The 19,836-nt window shown below is 40.2% G+C and overlaps 1 protein-coding gene across 17 annotated transcripts in view; it reads right to left on the bottom strand.

Annotated features, from left to right (window-relative positions):
- ELAVL2 (ELAV like RNA binding protein 2) overlaps positions 1–19,836 on the bottom strand; it is a 168,739-nt gene that overhangs the window by 7,919 nt on the left and 140,984 nt on the right. For all 17 annotated transcript variants that reach the window (XM_043891391.1, XM_043891393.1, XM_043891388.1 and 14 more), the window contains 2 exons: positions 5,866–6,019; positions 2,446–2,671 (listed from right to left, as the gene is read on the bottom strand). In XM_043891391.1, coding sequence (XP_043747326.1) covers positions 2,446–2,671; positions 5,866–6,019 — 380 coding nt within the window. The remainder of the gene's footprint in view (positions 1–2,445; positions 2,672–5,865; positions 6,020–19,836) is intronic.

Here is a 19,836-nt window from a genome sequence, read left to right as displayed (position 1 = left end):
AGAGACAAGAGTCAGGAATCTGAAAGGACAATAAACATCTTTCCCATTTTCTGAAACCAAGTTTCCCTTAAAATTTACAGACAACTCTTATTTCCTTTTCCCAAAATTAGTTTTTAACAGGAGACAAGGAAAGGAAGAATCTCTACATTAATTACAGATGGAACTAAATGATAAAAGCACAGAATGGGCAATATGTTTTTTAAATATTAAATCTGACTATCAGAACAACCTGTAAAGCTTTATCCAATATAAAACATTTTTTAATTAAAAAAAAAACAACACATAACATGTATGGAGGGGGATAGATCAAATTGAGAACAGATAAAATAGTTAGACAACCTAATATCTGAATCACCTACAAGCCTTGCCATTTCAATAATCGGGCATTCTCCTGAAGATACTATCATTTCAGTCCTCTTGCCCAGCCTTTCTCAGAATTCAAACTCGACTTTAAGAGCATAGTTTTACTCAATAACTACAATAAAACAAAACCCAGAGATTAAATTAGGAAACACCAAAAATAACAATTTAAACCCATGGAGCTTTCTTCTAACATCAATCATGTGGTATTTTCAGTGTTAAAATCAACCAGTAAGTTTCAAAGAACTCTCTTGTACCTAAGATCAAAATTATTTACTGGGCCTCAAAGAGCTCTGGGGTTAATTGGATAGGCTGCCCAAGAAAATTCTCTAAAATTCCCTCATTCATGTCTGTGCTAAATTAAAAAAAAGTTTACTCACTTAAGATGCCACAGAAGAAACCTACAACCAGAGCTAAGAAACGACTTTGCGAAATTTCTTTCTCCACAAGGGCGGCTCCACCCATCTCTTCCTCCAGCCCAATCACTACTACCAACCACACAGACAAAAGTGGCGCTGTTTCCTTTCTGCCAATGCCTTTTAACCATGCAAAGTTGAAGCAGAGTGAAATGATCGCCAGGCTCAGTCAACCGGATACCAAGTCATCCAGTTCCAGATGAAGTCTCCAGATGAAATGTACAACTTTTCCTCCCAAGGCACAAGCCACCTCAATTAAGAACTGAACATGATGTTTACAGAAAACTTCCCTTTCACACCTCAGGTGACATACTGAGGTTTAAAGAAGACATCTGACTGATTTTTATCTTTATTCTCTTCAGCATTCTAAATACCCGAGCAAAAAAAAAAAAGAAAAAAATGCACGTGATATAAGCTAGAAAATATAGATCTTTGTTTATTAAGTTAAATTTGTGATTATATTTTTGGTAATTAACTATTATGCCCCAACAAGGAAAATATGCACTTCTGATAAAGAACAGAACAAAAAAATACTAGCATGGAGGTTAGATGGCATTATAGCTGCAGTATACCATACGGCCAAAAAAGGATCTTAAAAATGTTCCAGAAAATAAAAGCTACTTATGTATCTGTGCTCTGTTTAACATCTAGAAGTCACCATTCTCCTCACATGCAGATTAAGGATTTTTTTTTTTTAAAATGACTAGATTTGGTTGGTGCCCCAGTATTAGCATAAAATTTGAAAAATTAGAATATTTAACCTGTCTATGAGATAGAATATCTTCTCTGGGCTAAAAATGCATGGTCATTCCATGGACTATAGAGGTTAGAAAACTACCACCCACAGGCCAAATCCAGACTGCCATCTGTTTCTCTATAGCCCAAGAGCTAAGAATGGTTTTTACATTTTTAAAGAGTTGTTTTATTTTTTTAAAAAGACATGCATCAGATACTGTGGCCACAAAGCCTAAAATATTTACTATCTGGGCCTTTACAGGGATTTGCCAACCTCTAAACTGCGAAGATTAAAAACTTAAAAAGGGAAGATGGATATATTTATAAAAACATAATGTAATCACATAAGTTATATATCCTTAGTTGTGCACGTACAATAAAACCAAGTAATTGAAAGAGCTTGACCTAAAAAATTAAAACATGAGGAAAAGACCTTCTCAAGTAAAAAACTAAAAGAGGGAAATCAGAAGCAATGAGAACAGTTACGAAGACCCCCACTATTCTGCAGGGCAGGGTTTCTCCACCTCAGCACCAGTGACGTTTGGGACAGATAGTCCTCTGGTGTGGGGGGCTTTACTGTGCACTGCAGGATGATGCGCAGCGCCCGTGGCCTCCACCCGCAGATGCCAGTCATCCCCACCCAACTGATGCCAACCATCAGTGTCTCCAGACACTGTCAGCGCCCCCAGAGGAGCAAAACTATTTCTGATCGAGAACCACTGCCTGCCGCAGGTTACTGTCCTTTCGCCCCCACCTCGGATAATCCACAAGACACTAAACCCCAAGTAGGCTTTCCTTGTGTCCGTGAGAAGAAAGAAAGAAAACAACGACCATGAGACCAAGCCAGAGGTCCTCTCTTATAACACAAGTGCTGGACAGCGACCCTGAGTGCGCCGGCGTGAGCAGCTGGCCGTGAGAAGTAGCCCGGACTTACCTAAAGCGCTGTGCCTGCTGAGCTAGCGGGCCTGGGTACCTTCTGTTTGGAGACTGGTACAGCTGGGAAAGGATGGCCTGATTGGTTTTTTGGCTTGGATTATTAGCGAACTTCACAGTGATTGGTTCTGTGGCACCAGGAGGTTTCTGGCCATTTAGGCCTTTGATAGCTTCTTCTGCCTCAATCCGCTTGTCAAATCGAATAAACCCTACACCCCTTGATATGCCTAAGGTAGATGTGGGTAAGGATTTGGGGAAGAGGGAGTGGAAGGAGACAGGAGGGAGAGAAGAAAGGATACATTAATTTTCCCTTCTCAAGAACATGTTTTCACCCACATGTAACATCTGCCACAAAAATCCCACCAGGAGAAAAGCTTCACCTTTACTTAGTAGCAATCTAGTCTAGCATTACAACTTTGTATTTTTTAAATACATGAAATGCATTAATTAAATTAATGCACTTTAAAGTCCATTACCACATGCTACCAGTAAGCCGGGAAGAAGAAGAAAGTGCACAAGTATGTCCATGTTTCTTTTCCCCACCTTCTTCTCTCCCTCTCGTGCATTCTTTAATAATGTCAACTGTATGACTGACTTGTACTTTTCAAATTATGCTACTGGACAAACAGTTCAGAAAAGGAGGGCAGAGGAGCGCTTGCTCTTGCAACAAGAAGAAGAGAACCAAGCCTTTGCTAACAATGCTAAAAAGCTATGCTAAAAATATATGCACAGGGGTAGAAAAACATATTTCAGCTACACTTTTAAATAATAAAATTCTACTTAATTATACAGGCTACCGACCCTTTGAGAGAAATGCCTGAAGAGGCTTTTCTGGCTCCCTGAAGCTCCCCCAGTGCTTTTAACTGACTCTTCTTTATTAGAGAAATAATATTATATGGGAGTAAAAGAGTGAACAGAGGAGGTAAGAGTGAAAATAAACAGGACAGAAGTGAAGCCTCAAAGCTCGCTTTCTTTGAGAGCATTACTTCTGACTACAGAATGCTACTCCCTGGCTCACGCTCTCCCCACCTTGAGAGACGAGAAGGGGGGAAGCAGAAGGATGGCCAAGTACCTGCCCAGCTTTTGAGAAATGGCAGCAAGAAACCCAAATCATTCCATTTAATTAGCTTAACAGACTATTTGGGGTGGTCAGAGCTGGCCATCATGGGATCAGCAGTTGCAGGGAAAGACTTTCCTGGCAAAACACATCAGTAGCAGCAGTACTGACTTGGGACTAGCAGCAGGAAAAGCCTAGATGATTCAGAGAATGTGACTGTGGAAGAGTGAGACGCAATTAAGAAAGAAAGGCCAAGAAAAAGCATTAGACCATTATGATTTATAGGAACTTTAAAAAAGAATAAAGGTCTGCTTGCTTTATAATCAATACTGCATAAGTCAAAAGGCTCAGAATTTTAAGGTAGGTAAGGCATTTTCCCCCACATATGCACTTATCTCAGCCCCATCACTTCACCTTCCCTATTTTTAAGCTACACCTGCTGCATGCACATTATTAACACCTGATGGCTGTAGAACACGTAACAAAATTGCAGGATTTTTTCATTTTAGGAAAAGTGGACAATTTCATACTGAAAGTCTGAAGTGTAAAGATGAAATGGTGAAATGACACCAAATCTATCCTTCCCATTATCTGTTAAGCAGGAACAACCCCTAAAACTTGATTATTCCATAAGGAAGCCTTAGATGAGCAGTGAAGCAGCCTCAGTTTAGGATGAATCCCCTAAACTTACGGTCCTCAAACCCTGAGCGTGCACCAGAACGGCCCAAAGGGCGTGGTAAAATGCCCACTCTAAGAGTTTTATTCACTAGATCTGGGGGCCCAAGCCTGCATTTCTAACAAGGCTCCAGGAGGGTGCTTTGCTGCAGGTGCAGAACCACACTTGAGAAACCCCGACTCAATCAGGAGGTGGCCGGGCAGTCTTCCTGTGAGCCCACACCCTCGGGATGGACCTGCAGCTGAGAAATGGCTTTCTGCACCACAGGTGAAACTGACTTTTGATCCAAGTCCTCACTGAGAATGAATGAATTAAAAAGCATGAATACAAACAAAAGGCCCTTTTATTTTGCTCTAAACAAATATATTTGCATTGTTAGGCCTGGACTTCTATTCAACCCCATTTGCCATCTGTGTGTATAATACACCATGATAAAATGTATGAAAATCATGAAACATAGCTAAGAAGACCACATTTTTATATACCCTCACTGGACTAATTCTCTCCATACAGTAAAATCTACAGGCCCCACTCCCAAGCATATGGATGATGGTAGATACCACTATACTCAGAACTCAGAAGTATGGTGTTCAGACTCTGTAAGAAGCTAATGAAGAGCACAGAGGAACATAACAAAGGATGCTTTTGATTAAATTCAGATCAACTAAACTGATCATCACTTGAAGAATTAAAAAAACTGGCCTGATTGTATTTTGTGGTCCATAATTTCTTAAAAAATATAATCACACATTATATTGCACAACTATTTCCACTGGTATTCTAATTATGAGAGACAGAAAAGGAGAGAGAAGGACAACAGGGATAGTGAAGGAGGGAAGAATGAAAGGAAAACCATACAGAAAAGAGAAAAACCTATTTTCTTTAAAAAAAAAAAAAAAAAAGACTGCTCACAAAATCTTAAAGTGCCTGCTTTAGTATATGGCACTACAGGTGATTTTTTTCCCCCTCCTTAGCATGCTTCCTTAATTTTAATATGTTTTAGAAAGAATACTGCTTTTATAATAGAAAAATGTGCCTCTACTTTATTTTTAAGATCCATAATCAAATCTCTATTGCTAGTTTTTCTTTAAGTGAAAGCTCTAGCAGAAGACTCCCTTCAACACAAAATTTTTAATAAACATATTGGTCTACTTATTTTGGTTTGGTTAAAAGTAATATGAGACTAAAATCAATTTCTAACACTTAAAATTTCAAACTCTTATGCATGCCTATACAACACAGCATGGACCTGAGGAAGTCTTAACAGCAATTACTAATGTAGATGTAGTGTAATTCTCCCTTGGAGAATTAGCAGCATTAAACTATGTTTTTCACAAACAGTAAGACTGTTACTTAATGCTTCATAAGGAGGTTGAGAGCTTTTTTCATGCAGCAGCTTAGAAATGAAGATTATTAATTTGTAATAATTATTTGCAATAACTTATATCCAATGATTATTATAAACCACAAAACAGACTCCAAACCTGCAACTTTGGGAAGGAAATGACTCAAGCTTGCTCACTACACTATCTATGCTTACCCATGCATCTCTATGAACAATCCTAGCAGAAAACTGCATTTTCTGGCCCATATATACACCTTTGATGTATTTTAGAGGCAAGACTTGGGTATGAGAAAGCAGACTATTTCACCATCTGCCAGTCAGACAGCAGAGGCTGCCTACTTACCAGTGACCTGGTCAACAAGAATACGAGAAGTAATGATGCGTCCATATTGTGAAAAAAGTTGCTCCAACTCCTTCTGGGTCATTGTTTTTGGAAGTCCACTGACGTACAAATTAGCATCTCTGATGGAAGCTGAACTTGGGCGAGCATAGGAAACCTGGAAAAGAGTAGCGAAATGTACATGCACACTCAGTGACCTTCCTTCCGAAATTCGAAAACTGCCTCAAGTTAGCTTTTCCATAAGGAGCATACAACAAAACATTCAAGCATGTCCAGTATGAACTGTTTCACTCCTTTCTGGAGAAACTCTTGACAAGTGAGAAACACCATTCCCCTGGGCAAAGAGAAGAGCATATCTACCCCAGGTTTGTAAATGTTCAAAACTGGCCAGCACAGCAGAGTAGGACTCCTGGTAATAAGTTGTCCTCCAGGGGGCCAATCTCCTAAACTAGGGATTTAGGCTCAACTGAATGGTCAAGCTTAAGGATTCTAAATTCATCTGACACATTTGTGTGACCCGTTTTTGGGCCTCCTATTTCAGCCGGGGTGGGGGATGGTACACACTTTCTAAAGAATTTAAATATGCCCTTTTCTGAAATTATTTAGCAATTTCAATTAAACCCTGTATTATTTAATAAACGCATTGTAAATAAACATCTTGAAGCAGATTATCATGATTAAAAAAGAATAGCTATCATCCTTAAATTCTCAGATGTATGAATGGACTGTATCTCCTGTCATCCTTGTCTATTGTCTTGTCCACAAATCTCTTTAATCTTGATTAAAAAGGTCTTAAGCCCATCTATTGATTTATTGACTTCACATGCCCTTTCAAAAGGCTTCCCACCTTTGAGATAGAGTATCTAAGCTTCTACCAAGATGAAGACAGAATTAGTCCATGTGTATGTATCATCAGCACACACTTATATACACGCCAGGAGCGAAGGAGTTAGAGCTGCGTCTCTCATCACTGCATCCTCTTCAACTTGGCACATCGCATGTGCTAGAATATCTGCTGAGTAAAGCCAATCTAGTGCCCCACTGGCCCCACAATCTGCTGTGGATCCACAACAGTTCACAAACCACAGAGCAGTCAAAGTGTTCATCAAGTCACTTAGATCTTGCCAAACTGTGCTCGATACCTCTTTGCCTATAACATCTCTTTGCCAATTTTAAGTCAGCTCTGAGTCTCTTGGGCTATTTTGACTCCATTTCCTTTAGTTTAATAGTAAGCTCTTCTAGACTACCTACAAGGACAGAAACTTTACAGCATACCCCATTTGCCAGACCGCTGACAAAAATGGCCAAATGAGTCTAGCTCTGGGTTTCATTTGGTGGAGTACCATGACAGGTCAACTTCTGCCTGTTGATTATAACCATTAGTATCCATCTTTGGGCTTTCATGGTGACTTGGATGGTAAAAAAAAATCGCCTGCAATGCAGGAAACTCGGGTTCAATCCCTGGGTCAGGAAGATCCCCTGGAGAAGGGAATGAGGGAACGGCTACCTACTTCAGTCTTCTTGCCTGGAGAATTCCATGGACAAAGGAGTCTGGGAGGCTCCAGTCCATGGGGTCGCATTGAGTCAGACACTACTGAGCACATATATTACACTTCTTTACCATCTTGGTCACCAGGGAAGCCCCAATACATACATGATCACCATAGGTAATCTATATTATTCCTTGGGAGAATCAGTGTTAGTCACTTAGTCATGTCCGACTCAGGGATTCAACCATTTCTGTCAATGGTCTGGCAAATGGGGTATGCTGCAAATAATCAAATAATCTCTAATCCACATAAAATTCTGTTAGCACAGAGCCTAAAAACCCAGGTGACTATACTATAAATATTCACCTCTAAATACATCTAAGAATGCAGGTAAAGACCTAGACCATTAAAGTTGAGGGTAACCTGAGTCCCTTACTGTGCTCCATAATAATTTACTCATGCAGTGACATTCACTGCTTTGAGCATTTCAGAGGAGTGTGGGTGGAGTGTTTTAAAAGTTATCCTAAAATATATTTAGGAAAACGGGTTTATATTTAGTGCTTATGTAAAAGCTTTGAAAACATACTTGGGTCAGTTATGTTATCTACATTTTTTTTCCTTTCATTGTCTGGTCTTCAGTTCACACTGCTACTTTAATTCCAACCTATACTGACTATATTTTCTTATCCACTGTATTCTCAATGCTCTGGCATTTATGGCCTTGATCCAGGAGAGACCTCCCTTCTGAGGAATAGTTAATTCTAGAGAGCAAACAACTCCCCTGGGAGGTATCTTTGATATACAAACCAGAGGCCACAGCCCATCTCCTTTATCAAATCCTAAGACCAAGCCAATATTCCTCCCACTCTGAATCAGCCTAGGGCCAGGTACCAGACAATCAAATGGAAAGTCAAAGTGTTAGTCACTCAGTCCTGTCCCACTCTCTGTAACCCTCTGGACAGCAGCCAGCCAGGCCACCCTGTCCATGGGATCTCCCAGAATACTGGAGTGGGTGGCCATTCCCTTCTCCAGGGGATCTTCCCGACGCAGGGATTGATCCCTGGTTTTCTGCACTGCAGCCGGATTCCTTACCGTTTGAGCCACGAGGGAAGCCCTACCACTCCTAGAGCCCAGAGCCATCCAGAACTACTCAAATTCTCCAATGCTAACCCCACCCAGTCTACCTGTCCTGCCTTGTCCTTAGCTTTCCACCAGGACCCCAAAAAGGCCGCAGGCCATGCTCTGCCCTCTCCCCTCTGCCTCCTGGCCATCCCTGGGGCCTGCCTATGTGACCCTGCATGGTATGTTCTGCCTCCTCTTTCTGAAGATCTTAAAGTATAAGCTTCCTCCTTCATAACAATCATTTATGTATGTCTTACCTGATTACCCAGGTGCATTTTCAGAATACAGCTACACTAATAAGGCTCCAACTCTCAATAAAAAACCATCTCAACACTGACTTTGCCAAAGAATTGGTTCCTATCACCACAGGCAGGACACGGGTGACTCGATCATACAGAAACTCATGGTGGCAACAGTATTTCCATTTAACTTACACTTCAGGGGCTTATGGGACTTCACCATTTGCAAAGCATTTTCGGATACAGTATTTTGTGCCTCACAACAACCCTGTGAGGTAGGGAGGGCACATATCAGTATCTTATAGCTGGGGAAACAGATACAGAAAAGGTAAGTAACACTGCTAATGTTATACACAGGTGTTGAACTCTGGATTAAAATTCTGATCTTCTAAACCCTTGCCCGGGGAGTTCATCTTTCACTGTCCTATCTCTTTGCCTTCTCGTACTGCATGGTGACTGTAGCCATGAAATCAAAAGACACTTGCTCCCTGGAAGAAAAGTTATGACCAACACAGATAGCATATTAAAAAGCAGAGACATTACTTTGCTAACAAAGGTCCGTCTAGTCAAAGCTATGGTTTTTCCAGTAGTCATGTATGGATGTGAGAGTTGGACTATAAAGAAAGCTGAGCACCGAAGAATTGATGCTTTTGAACTGTGGGGTTGGAGAAGACTCTTGAGAGTCCCTTGGACAGCAAGGAGTCAATCCTAAAGGAAATCAGTCGTAAATATTCATTGAAAGGACAGATGATGAAGCTGAAACTCCCAATACTTTGACCACCTGATGTGAAGAACTGACTCATGTGAAAAGACCCTGATGCTGGCAAAGATTGAAGGCGGGAGGAGAAGGGGATGACAGAGGATGAGATGGTTGGATGGCATCACCGACTCTATGGACATGAGTTTGAGTAAACTCCGGGAGTTGGTGATGGACAGGGAGGCCGGGTGTGCTGCAGTCCATGGGGTCGCAAAGAGTGGGACACAACTGAGCGACTGAACTGAACTGAACCCCTTGTCCTTATCTCCTTGCCCAGTTTTCTTGCCATGATACCACATAATAGTAACCAGCTTATCAGTGCATTTGTCCTGAAAATTTGAAAAATTAAATGAATCTTAACTGTTTCTTAAATATATACACAGTGAAATTGAGGACAGACAGCAGAAAAAGATGGCACACAAATTACAGTTATGTCAAAAGTTATTTTATTTCATTTTTTCATTAATATTTTTCTACAGCAATTTTTCCCAAGAAAGGATGAGTGGCCACTAATTATGATTAACTGGCAAAATATCCATACATAATTAGGATTCTGAAATGGGTTTTATTACTTTCTAATTTTTTGAATGCCATCAAATGAGCCATGTACCACCACCCCACCCCCAACCACTTCCAAGAAATAAAGATGAAGGAAAGGCAACAGCTCTGCTCCCAAACCAATGTGCTACCTCTCCCCTTTATTTGATAAACAAACACGTTTACTATTTCCTTTGATTTAAAATAAACCCCTTCCCCTGCTTTACTGAGGATTCTCCTATCAGCAAAATCCTCCATTCCAGGAAAGGGAAAATATTTCTTCCTCTTCTTCCACCTCAAAGGATTAGAAACAGAAAATGCATTTAGACCAAGGTATGATGCTGTGAAAGTGCTGCACTCAATATGCCAGCAAATTTGGAAAACTCAGCAGTGGCCACAGGACTGGAAAAGGTCAGTTTTCATTCCAGTCCCAAAGAAAGGCAATGCCAAAGAATGCTCAAACTACCGAACAATTGCACTCATCTCACACGCTAATAAAGTAATGCTCAAAATTCTCCAAGCCAGGCTTCAAAAGTATGTGAACCATGAACTTCTAGACGTTTGAGCTGGATTTAGAAAAAGCAGAAAACCAGAGATCAAATGGCCAACATCTGATGAATCATCGAAAAAGCAAGAGAGTTCCAGAAAAATATCTACTTCAGCTTTATTGACTATACCAAAGCCTTTGACTGCTGTGGATCACAACTATGGAAAATTTTTAACGAGATGGGAATACCAGACCACCTGACTTGCCTCCTGAGAAATCTGTATGCAGGTCAGGAAGCAATGGTTAGAACCAGATATGGAAAAACAGACTGGTCCTAAACCGGGAAAGGAGTACGTCAAGGCTGTATATTGTCACCCTGCTTATTTAACTTATATGCAGAGTACATCATGAGAAACACTGGGCTGGAGGAAGCACAAGCTGGAATCAAGATTGCCGAGAGAAATAACAATAACCTCAGATATGCATATGACACTACCCTTACAACAGAAAGTGAAGAAGAACTAAAGGGCCTCTTGATAAAAGTGAAAGAGGAGAGAGAAAAAGTTGGCTTAAAACTCAACATTCAGAAAACTAAGATCATGGCATCTGGTCCCATCACTTCATGGCAAATAGATGGGGAAACAGTACAAACAGTGACAGACTTTATTTTTTGGGCTCCAAAATCACTGCAGATGGGAACTGCAGCCATGAAATTAAAAGATGCTTACTTCTTGAAAGGAAAGTTATGACCAACCTAGACAGCATATTAAAAAGCAGAGACATTACTTTGCCGACAAAGGTCCATCTAGTCAAAGCTATGGTTTTTCCGGTGGTCATGTATGGATGTGAGAGTTGGACTATAAAGAAAGCTGAGTGCCGAACAATTGATACTTTTGAAATGTGGTGCTGGAAGGGACTCTTGAGAGTTCCTTAGACAGCAAGGAGATCCAACTAGTCCATCCTAAAGGATACTGGTTCTGAACATTCATTGGAAGACTGATGATGAAGCTGAAACTCCAATATTTTGGCCACCTCATGCGAAGAACTGACTCATCTGAAAAGACTCCAATTCTGGGAAAGATTGAAGGCAGGAGGAGAAGGGGACAACAGAGGATGAGATGGTTGGATGGCATCACTGACTCAATGGACACAAGTTTGGGTAAACTTTGGGAGTTGGTGACGGACAGGGAGGCCTGGCATGCTGCAGTCTATGGGGTCGCAGTCGGACACGACTGAGCAACTGAACTGAGGAAGAAGAGTTGCAATGAATGGGGTAAGAACTTGTACTCTGGAGATTCAAATCAGTTTCTAGACCAACTTTTCTATCCAACAATTATCAGCAATTCTTTTTTTCAATCAGCAAGTCTTGATTGTGATTTTTCTATAGATTTGGAGCTCAAACTGGTGCCCTGTTTTAATTTTTACCTAGAGAACGACTCTAGGGCTATCTGAAACTTCAAGTTGTTAAGTCTGTCTTTGTGGTTCTTCAAGACTAAAATAACACTCCATGGAGAAGACCGGTGAGATGGTTTTGTTTTATGGCTATTTATTAGAAATACTTCAATAGGATGAACCTCCAGCATATGTTCCAGGAGGGTCAAAACAGCTTCTTCCTTCACCAAATGCAAGGTGTTCCCCAATCTGCAATCACTGGATTAAGAGACAGGTTTGGGGTTTTATTACATTTCACTGCCATTTAAACAGGTGAATATTTAATGCCTGAGGAGCAAGGTTATGAAATGTCAAAACTACTAAGTGAAGGATCTAATTTAAGAGGCAGCCAGAGAGTCTGCAATTTAAATATTTAAAGATGATACGGAAAGTACAACACTGAACACCAATCTACTCCAAAGATAGCATTTTATATCTCAGGTTTATTCTGGAATTCCTCACAAGCGTACAAGTGATATTATAAACAAAGACAAGCAATGCTGAAATTACTTGAAGGGAAAGGAAGGGAGACAGAAGTACCAGGCAATAAATGCTTTAGTCAATGGCTTCTCAAGCTGTTCTTCACAAAAGAGACCTGACTGGACAAAATAGAGATAAAAATAGATTTATCAAAGTAATCAGGTCCTGAAAATGGAATAGTTTGAGACACAGCATATTTCTTGTAATTAAAACCTCATTTCTTCATCAGCATGCACAGTCACTCAATCACGTCAGACTCTTTGCGACCCCATGGACTGCAGCCTGCCAGGCTCCTCTGTCAATGGGATTTTCCAGGCAAGAATACTGGAGTGGGTAGCCATTCCCTTCTCCAGGGGATCTTGCCAACCCAGAGATTGAACCCGGGTCTCCTGCACTGCAAGCAGATTCTTTATCATCTGAGCCATCTTCATCAGCAAACAAAACTAATTATACATTAAACATTCAAGGACAAGTAACACATATACTATGAATGGGCTGTCAAAACACAAGTTAATAAAAATACACAGAACTAAGAGAAATGAAAATGTGGACAAGAACTGGTACTTTATTACATGTACATAATAAAGTTTAAAATCCCTGTACATCACTTTAACAGGAGTATGTCTAAACGCTTCTGTCCAAAAGTACAACTGCTCTCAATTCTCTCCACTTCACCAACAGAAAGATCAGTGACAGTGGACATTAATACCAACCGATTAAAGTGATAAGGACTATAAATGAACAAAGCAATCTCTTCTTTATTAAACTCAGGACATCTGAAAAATCTCCCACTGGCAAGATCACCAGTAAACAACTTCTATCACTTGTCAATTACTGACCCAGGACTATAAACACTAAACCTGAAAAAAAAATGAGACACAGGCCACTTCAGACTTTTTTTGGAAGCTCCATTCTGCAGCTGAAAGGAGTGGACAAGGTCACAGTTACGCCTATTTAAACTGAGAGTTAATTGCTGTTCATATCAAAAAATGGAGCCTTGATGGGACTAAGAAAAATGACAGTATTGCTAAATAAAAATTAGCTCCAGCTCTGGCAGAGAGTAGCAAAGGTCTTGTGAAAGCATCAAGGCTTTACAGACAGGGGGCTACATTGGACCCACCAAGACAGCTCAGAAGCACAAAGAAAGACATTAACTTCTAACCACAATTCAGGCCATAGACCTCAAAATCCACCAAGAAGGAAGCAGTGTCTTTTGACCCACGTCTAAATGCAAAACCCTACCAGGAACAGGTCTCAAACACACACCACGACATACACATATCAGTCCAAGATTATGTTTGGCGTAAGAGCAAGCATGTTTCACAGAGGGTTGCAAATGAGTAAACTTGAAAGAGAACAAAGCATACAGAAACAAGTTCATAAGAAATTAAAGATTAGCCCTAGTGAAGGAGTGAGAGCTAAAAGGAATAATCACACGTAACAGGAAGGCTTAGCAAAGGTATTATGGATTAGAGCAGCTGCCTCTAAAAGGTATTCCAAGACACAGAATGTAGAATATCTCAACAGTGGAAAACACACAGAACCTCAAATTTTATTGAACACTGGGTTGTTTGAATGCTTTAGTCTATGTAAGATTGTTTTGATTCAAAAGAGACGTTCAGAAATACCACAAAATATGTCTGATCAGGTTATTCATCTCAGGGATTCCATAACGCTTTAAGACTAATTTCAAGTTTCTTAGTTGTTTATGCTTGAGAGGCCAACAGGCAGGAAGGCCAGGGGTCTCCAAATGGAGGAAATAGGCTGCAAGTGTCAGACAGTTTTAATCTCTCTCTCAAGCGGCAGGAGGAAAGAAAGTACTAGTGTTGTTTTTTTCTTCCCCTTCTCTATACAAATTTAAAAGGGGGTTTCTTTTAAAATTCTGCGTTGCCATGACAGAACACCTGGTTCTACCTGAACTTAACTTTTCTCAAACCTTGAGCTAACTAGTGCGTTTTTCTTACGGAAATCTTTGTCTTAAGCTATGTTAATGAACTAGACTAGACTCTATCTTCAAGTTTGTTCCACCTATGACTCAGAACCCACTTGACAAACCAGTATGTTTTACTGGTAACACTGGTCTCCTAATCTATGTTAATGAAACTCTGTATTTACTTGGAAACCTGCCTTTCTTTAAGATTCATGTCAATCATTATACAGCCCAGGATAGCGCACCTGGTGCCAATGTTGTCTCAAAATGCATGTTGTGGGTGAGGGGCCTGGTGCCAGTCTCTGAGTTTTGAGACATTCCCTTTCTCTAATCAGCAGACCGCTAGTAGCTATATAACACCCTGCTAAAGACTAGCAAGGGGGCACTCTCTTTGCCCCCTTCTGATGTCTATGTCAGAAGCTGTCTCCATCTCTTTTACACTTTAATGAAACTTCAGCGTCTGCCTATAATGCAGGAGACCAGGGTTCAATCCCTGGGTTGGGAAGATCTCTTGGGGAAGGAAATGGCAACCCACTCCAGTATTCTTGCCTGGAAAATCCCATGGACTGAGGAGCCTAGTAGACTAAAGTCCATGGGGTCACAAAGAGTCAGACACAACTGAGTGACTTCACTTTCACTTTCTTTATTACACAAAAGCGCTGAGTGATCAAGCCTCCTCACTGGACTTAGATTGAATTCCTCTCCTCCTGAGGATAAGAATCCTGGTGTCTCTTGTGGCTCAACAACAACCTTTCATGCTCAGGGTACTGACTACCTATTCTATATGAACACACACGACCTTCAACAGTTTCCCAAAGCTTTCCACTCTCAACGGCCCTGCGTTAAGGTAAACTGCTCTTTCCACTCATCTAACTTTTCATCACTTCAGACACTGCATGGGCATCACCTGGGCCTGAAAATCACCTCTCAGCCATCCCCTCCACTCTAGTATGAGCTGGTTACCCCTCACCTGTGCCCACACTGCATTATATGCCTCGTTCTCCTAAATACTGAGGAAACCAAGATGTACTCATCTGTTACCATGTCTTGTGACTAGCTCAATTCCTTGAAATATGATACCTTGTCTTTATCTTGGCTGTACACTCCAGCACATACCACACATTCACTGTAATGAGGACAAATGATCTTCACAAATTTACTGAGGATGCTTAATTTTTGAAATCTTGTCTACAAAGATAGAAAAGGCCATAATCTGCTAACCTAACAAAAATCCTATGTTATGGTACTTTGTGCATATACTAGACTATTCTAGTTCTGTTGCTCAGTCATGTCTGACTCTTTGTGGCCCCAAGGACTACAGCACACCAGGCCTCCATGTCCATCGCCAACTCCCGGAGTTTACTCCAACTCATGTCCATTGAGTCAGTGATGCCATCCAACCATCTCATCCTCTGTCATCCCCTTCTCCTCCTGCCTTCAATCTTTCCCAGCATCAGGGTCTTTTCCAATGAGTCAGTTCTTTGCATCAGGTGGCCAAAATATTGGAGTGTCAGCTTCATCATCAGTCCTTCTGTTAACGGAGTATAGTCTCCTCGGTTCTGTCTCGTCATAACAAAGATTTGAAGTGATGGACATTAAAGCCCTCAGCGTGTCACAGCTCTCGGACAGCCCATGTTATAGTTCTCGGACAGATCAGTTTTATTTAGAAAATAAAGGAAAATACATCCTCAAGGCATGAGGGCATGCGACCCAAAAGGTGTGAAGAGAACAGAGAGAGAAAGACACAGAGCATGCGTGCGTGCGGGAGAGAGAGACCCCTCGGCCCCTCTTTATATGTTTCCTCCTCCTCCTGGGCCTGCCCTATGTAAATTGTGCTAGCCAGGAGTGCTGTATGTTCTACCTGAGGTCCTCAACTCCAGTCCTCAGACCTTCCTTTATTCTATCTTCGTGGGTTTTTCCCTTCCTTGTCTTTTAGCCACAGCCATTCTGGACTCCTGTTTCCTACTCTAACTACCCAACACTTCCAATGAATATTAAGAACCAATTCCCTTTATGATGGACTGGCTGGATCCCAGTGCAGTGCAAGGGATTCTCAAGAGTCTTCTCCAACACCACAGTTCAAAAGCATCAATTCTTTGGTGCTCAGCTTTCTTTATAGTCCAACTCTCACATCCATACATGACTGAAGGAAAAACCATAGCTTTTACTAGATGGACCTTTGTCGGCAAAGTAATGTCTCTGCTTTTTAATATGCTGTCTAGGCTGGTCATGACTTTTCATCCAAGGAGCAAGCATCTTTTAATTTCATGGCTGCAGTCACCACCTGCAGTGGTTTTGGAGCCCCCAAAACTAAAGTCCCTGTTTAAACTGTTTCCCCATCTATTTGCCATGAGTGATGGAACCAGATGCCATGATCTTAGTTTTCTGAATGTTGAGTTTTAAGCCAACTTTTTCACTCTCCTCTTTCACTTTCATCAAGAAGCTCTTTAGTTCTTCTTCACTTTCTGCCATAAGGGTGGTGTCATCTGCATATCTGAGGTTATTGATATTTCTCCCAGCAATCTTGATTCCAGCTTGTGCTTCATCCAGCCCAGCATTTCTCATGATGTACTCTGCATATAAATTAAATAAACAGGGTGACAATACACAGCCTTCATGTACTCCTTTTCCTATTTGGAACCAGTCTGCTGTTTCATATCCAGTTCTAACTGTTGCTTCCTGACCTGTATACAGATTTCTCAGAAGGCAGGTCAGGTGGTCTGGTATTCCCATCTCTTTCAGAATTTTCCACAGTTTGTTCTGGTCCACACAGTCAAAAGCGTTGGCATAGTCAATAAAGCTGAAGTAGATATTTTTTTGGAACTCTCTTGCTTTTTCGATGATCCAACAGATGTTGGTAATTTGATCTCTGGTTCCTCTACCTTTTCTAAATCCAGCTTGAACATCTGGAAGTTCATGGTTCACATACTGTTGCAGCCTGGCTTGGAGAATTTTGAGCGTTACTTTACTAGAGTGTGAGATGAGTGCAATTGTGTGGTAGCTGAAGCCTTCTTTGGCATTGCTTTTCTTTGGGATTGGAATGAAAACTGACCTTTTCCAGTCCTGTGGCCACTGCTGAGTTTTCTAAATTTGCTGGCATATTGAATGCAGCACTTTCACAGCATCATACTATAGATTCCATTAAACATTAAAAAAAAAGATGAAGTTTCATTGTTTAAATTGAGGATTCAAATCCTTAGAAACAATAAATTCTTAAACACAGTACTATGTAGCAGAGATAAGGATATCTTAACTTGAGAGCAAAAATACAGACATCATTTGGTCCAATATCTTCGTATTTAGAAAGAAAAAAAAAAAAAAAGATTTCATAAAAGTGAAGTGACATGTCCAAAGACAGAACAAAAGAGTTAAGTGTAGAATTCTGGAGTTTTGACTCTTCTTCCAGGGGTTTTCTATTAAGCCACTCGCTGCAACACACAATCATGCAAATTTCTACAGAAATGATCAGATATTTAATATGGAGATACTAAACAGACATGCAAGAAGAACATTAACTTTGCTGAATTTTTTCTTATACATGTATAAGGAAAACCTGAAATATATCAAGTGAGTCTTTCTCTTAGAACAGTTACTATATTTCTTCTATTAGCAGTGCTTGAGAATTATTTAGGAGATATTTGAGGAAAATCTAACATGGGTGAAGCAAGTTGGAGAGAGAAAAATATTAAATTGTAATTCCTGAGACTAATGCTTTGTCTCGTTTTTTTTAATTATATACCATTAAAAATAAAGTAAAAATAGCAACTGGCTATTTTACACTAGAGACTGTCTCAGCTTCACATTATTTCCAAGTTTTAGTGCAGCATCACTAAATAACATTCAAGCCAGCTAATTTTTGTATCTAACTTAAAGATGTAGCTAAGAATCACTTAAGAATCAGCTAAGAATCATTGAGGGCAGGAGGAGAATGGCACAACAGAGGATGTGATGGTTGGATGGTAAAACTGACTGAACGGACAGGAATTTGAGCAAACTCCAGGAGGTGGTGAAGGACCGGGAAGCCTGGCATGCTCCAGTCTATGGGGTCACAAAGAGCCAGACACAACTGAACAACAAAGAATCACTAATGCTGTAAGAATAAGTGATTATGTATGGGATTATTAAAAAACAACACTAAAACTATGAAAGAGCCTCAGAAAAACAAAAGTATACTAGTTGTAAAATTTGTTATTAAGTAACTAATCACAAACAGAGGACTTGACAGATTAGAGTTCCCCTTTCACACATCTTAAAACACCTTCAGAAAAATAACTTTGAGCAGAGTTTATTAAATGTTACCCAAAACAGTTTCATCCATGAAAGGTCCATAAATGAGGACCTGAAGGTCCATAATGATGTCATCATAGATATCTTTATATTTTTTTATTAAACTATCATAGTTGGCCAGTATCTGTTCTTTTTATTTCTTCTGTTTTGGCTGTAGTACAGAGTTGGTTTAGCAAGGACTCTCAGCCTGGTAAAGACCAACAGCAAGTCTATGGTAAAGATGTTCTTGAAATGCAATTTGGAGAGGTCACAAATGCCTTTCAAATTCCTCAAGATCTTTGCATGCAAAGAATTTAACAAAAAATAAAGCACAAGCAGAGCAACGGGAGTAGATACGGCATGTGAATGGGAGTGTGTGGTTAAATAATGTCCGCTGCTGCAGGGGTGGTGACTGAGGCATTCCAAGGTCTAAGCCACAATCTGCCAATCAAAATGTTCCATATTCCATTTCTAACCCCATACCTCCACTGAGCCCATTAAAATTTTTGCAAGTGATTATACTAAAGTGGCATGGGAAAAAAAAATAGAGTTTCAGCTGTAACCACCGAAGAATACCTTCAATAGTGGTTAAGAAAGTAGATGCCTTTACTTTTAGTATTAAAAATGAGAAATGAGCCTGTGTTCATTTGGCCACAAAATCTTTAGAAATGTCAAGTAACACGAACAAGGTGTTAACTGAGACAAACATGAGTTAATTTAGTACCTGGTCAAAAAACTTACAAAGGAAAAAGAGAATACACTATTACTGGTGAAATTCAGGCCACAAGAGAGCAATTTTGAACAACAGTGCCCTGCAATTGGTGCTTGTGCTAGAGCTAACCGTCCAGAGCCACAAAGCAGTAAAAACATAGGGCATGGGGGTCTCACAAGCTAAGTTCAGGTCCTGGCTCTGTGACTTACCATTTATATAACTTGGGAATATTTCCTTAGGTTCTTTGAAGCCTCTATGTCTTTATTTGTAATTTGAGGTTAATGATAGTTCTTACCTCACAGTGACCTTACATAGATTACATGAAATATTAAAACTAACAGTACAGAACTAGAGAACAATAATAATATTTTAATCACAATATAATGATTTCATATGTGTAAAATCATGTAACAATACAGATGATGATAGTTCCTAGTGTTTAAGTGCTTACCATGTGCCAAGCATTGTGCTGGGCATGTTACACTTACTAATTTGGTTGATTCTCTTAACAAGAGTATTAATT

The sequence above is a fragment of the Cervus elaphus genome, chromosome 29, assembly GCF_910594005.1.
Source record: "Cervus elaphus chromosome 29, mCerEla1.1, whole genome shotgun sequence".
Taxonomy (NCBI): domain Eukaryota; kingdom Metazoa; phylum Chordata; class Mammalia; order Artiodactyla; family Cervidae; genus Cervus; species Cervus elaphus.
The sequence above is the reverse complement of the archived record's forward strand: the minus strand, read 5'-3'. Positions and strand labels throughout refer to the sequence as shown.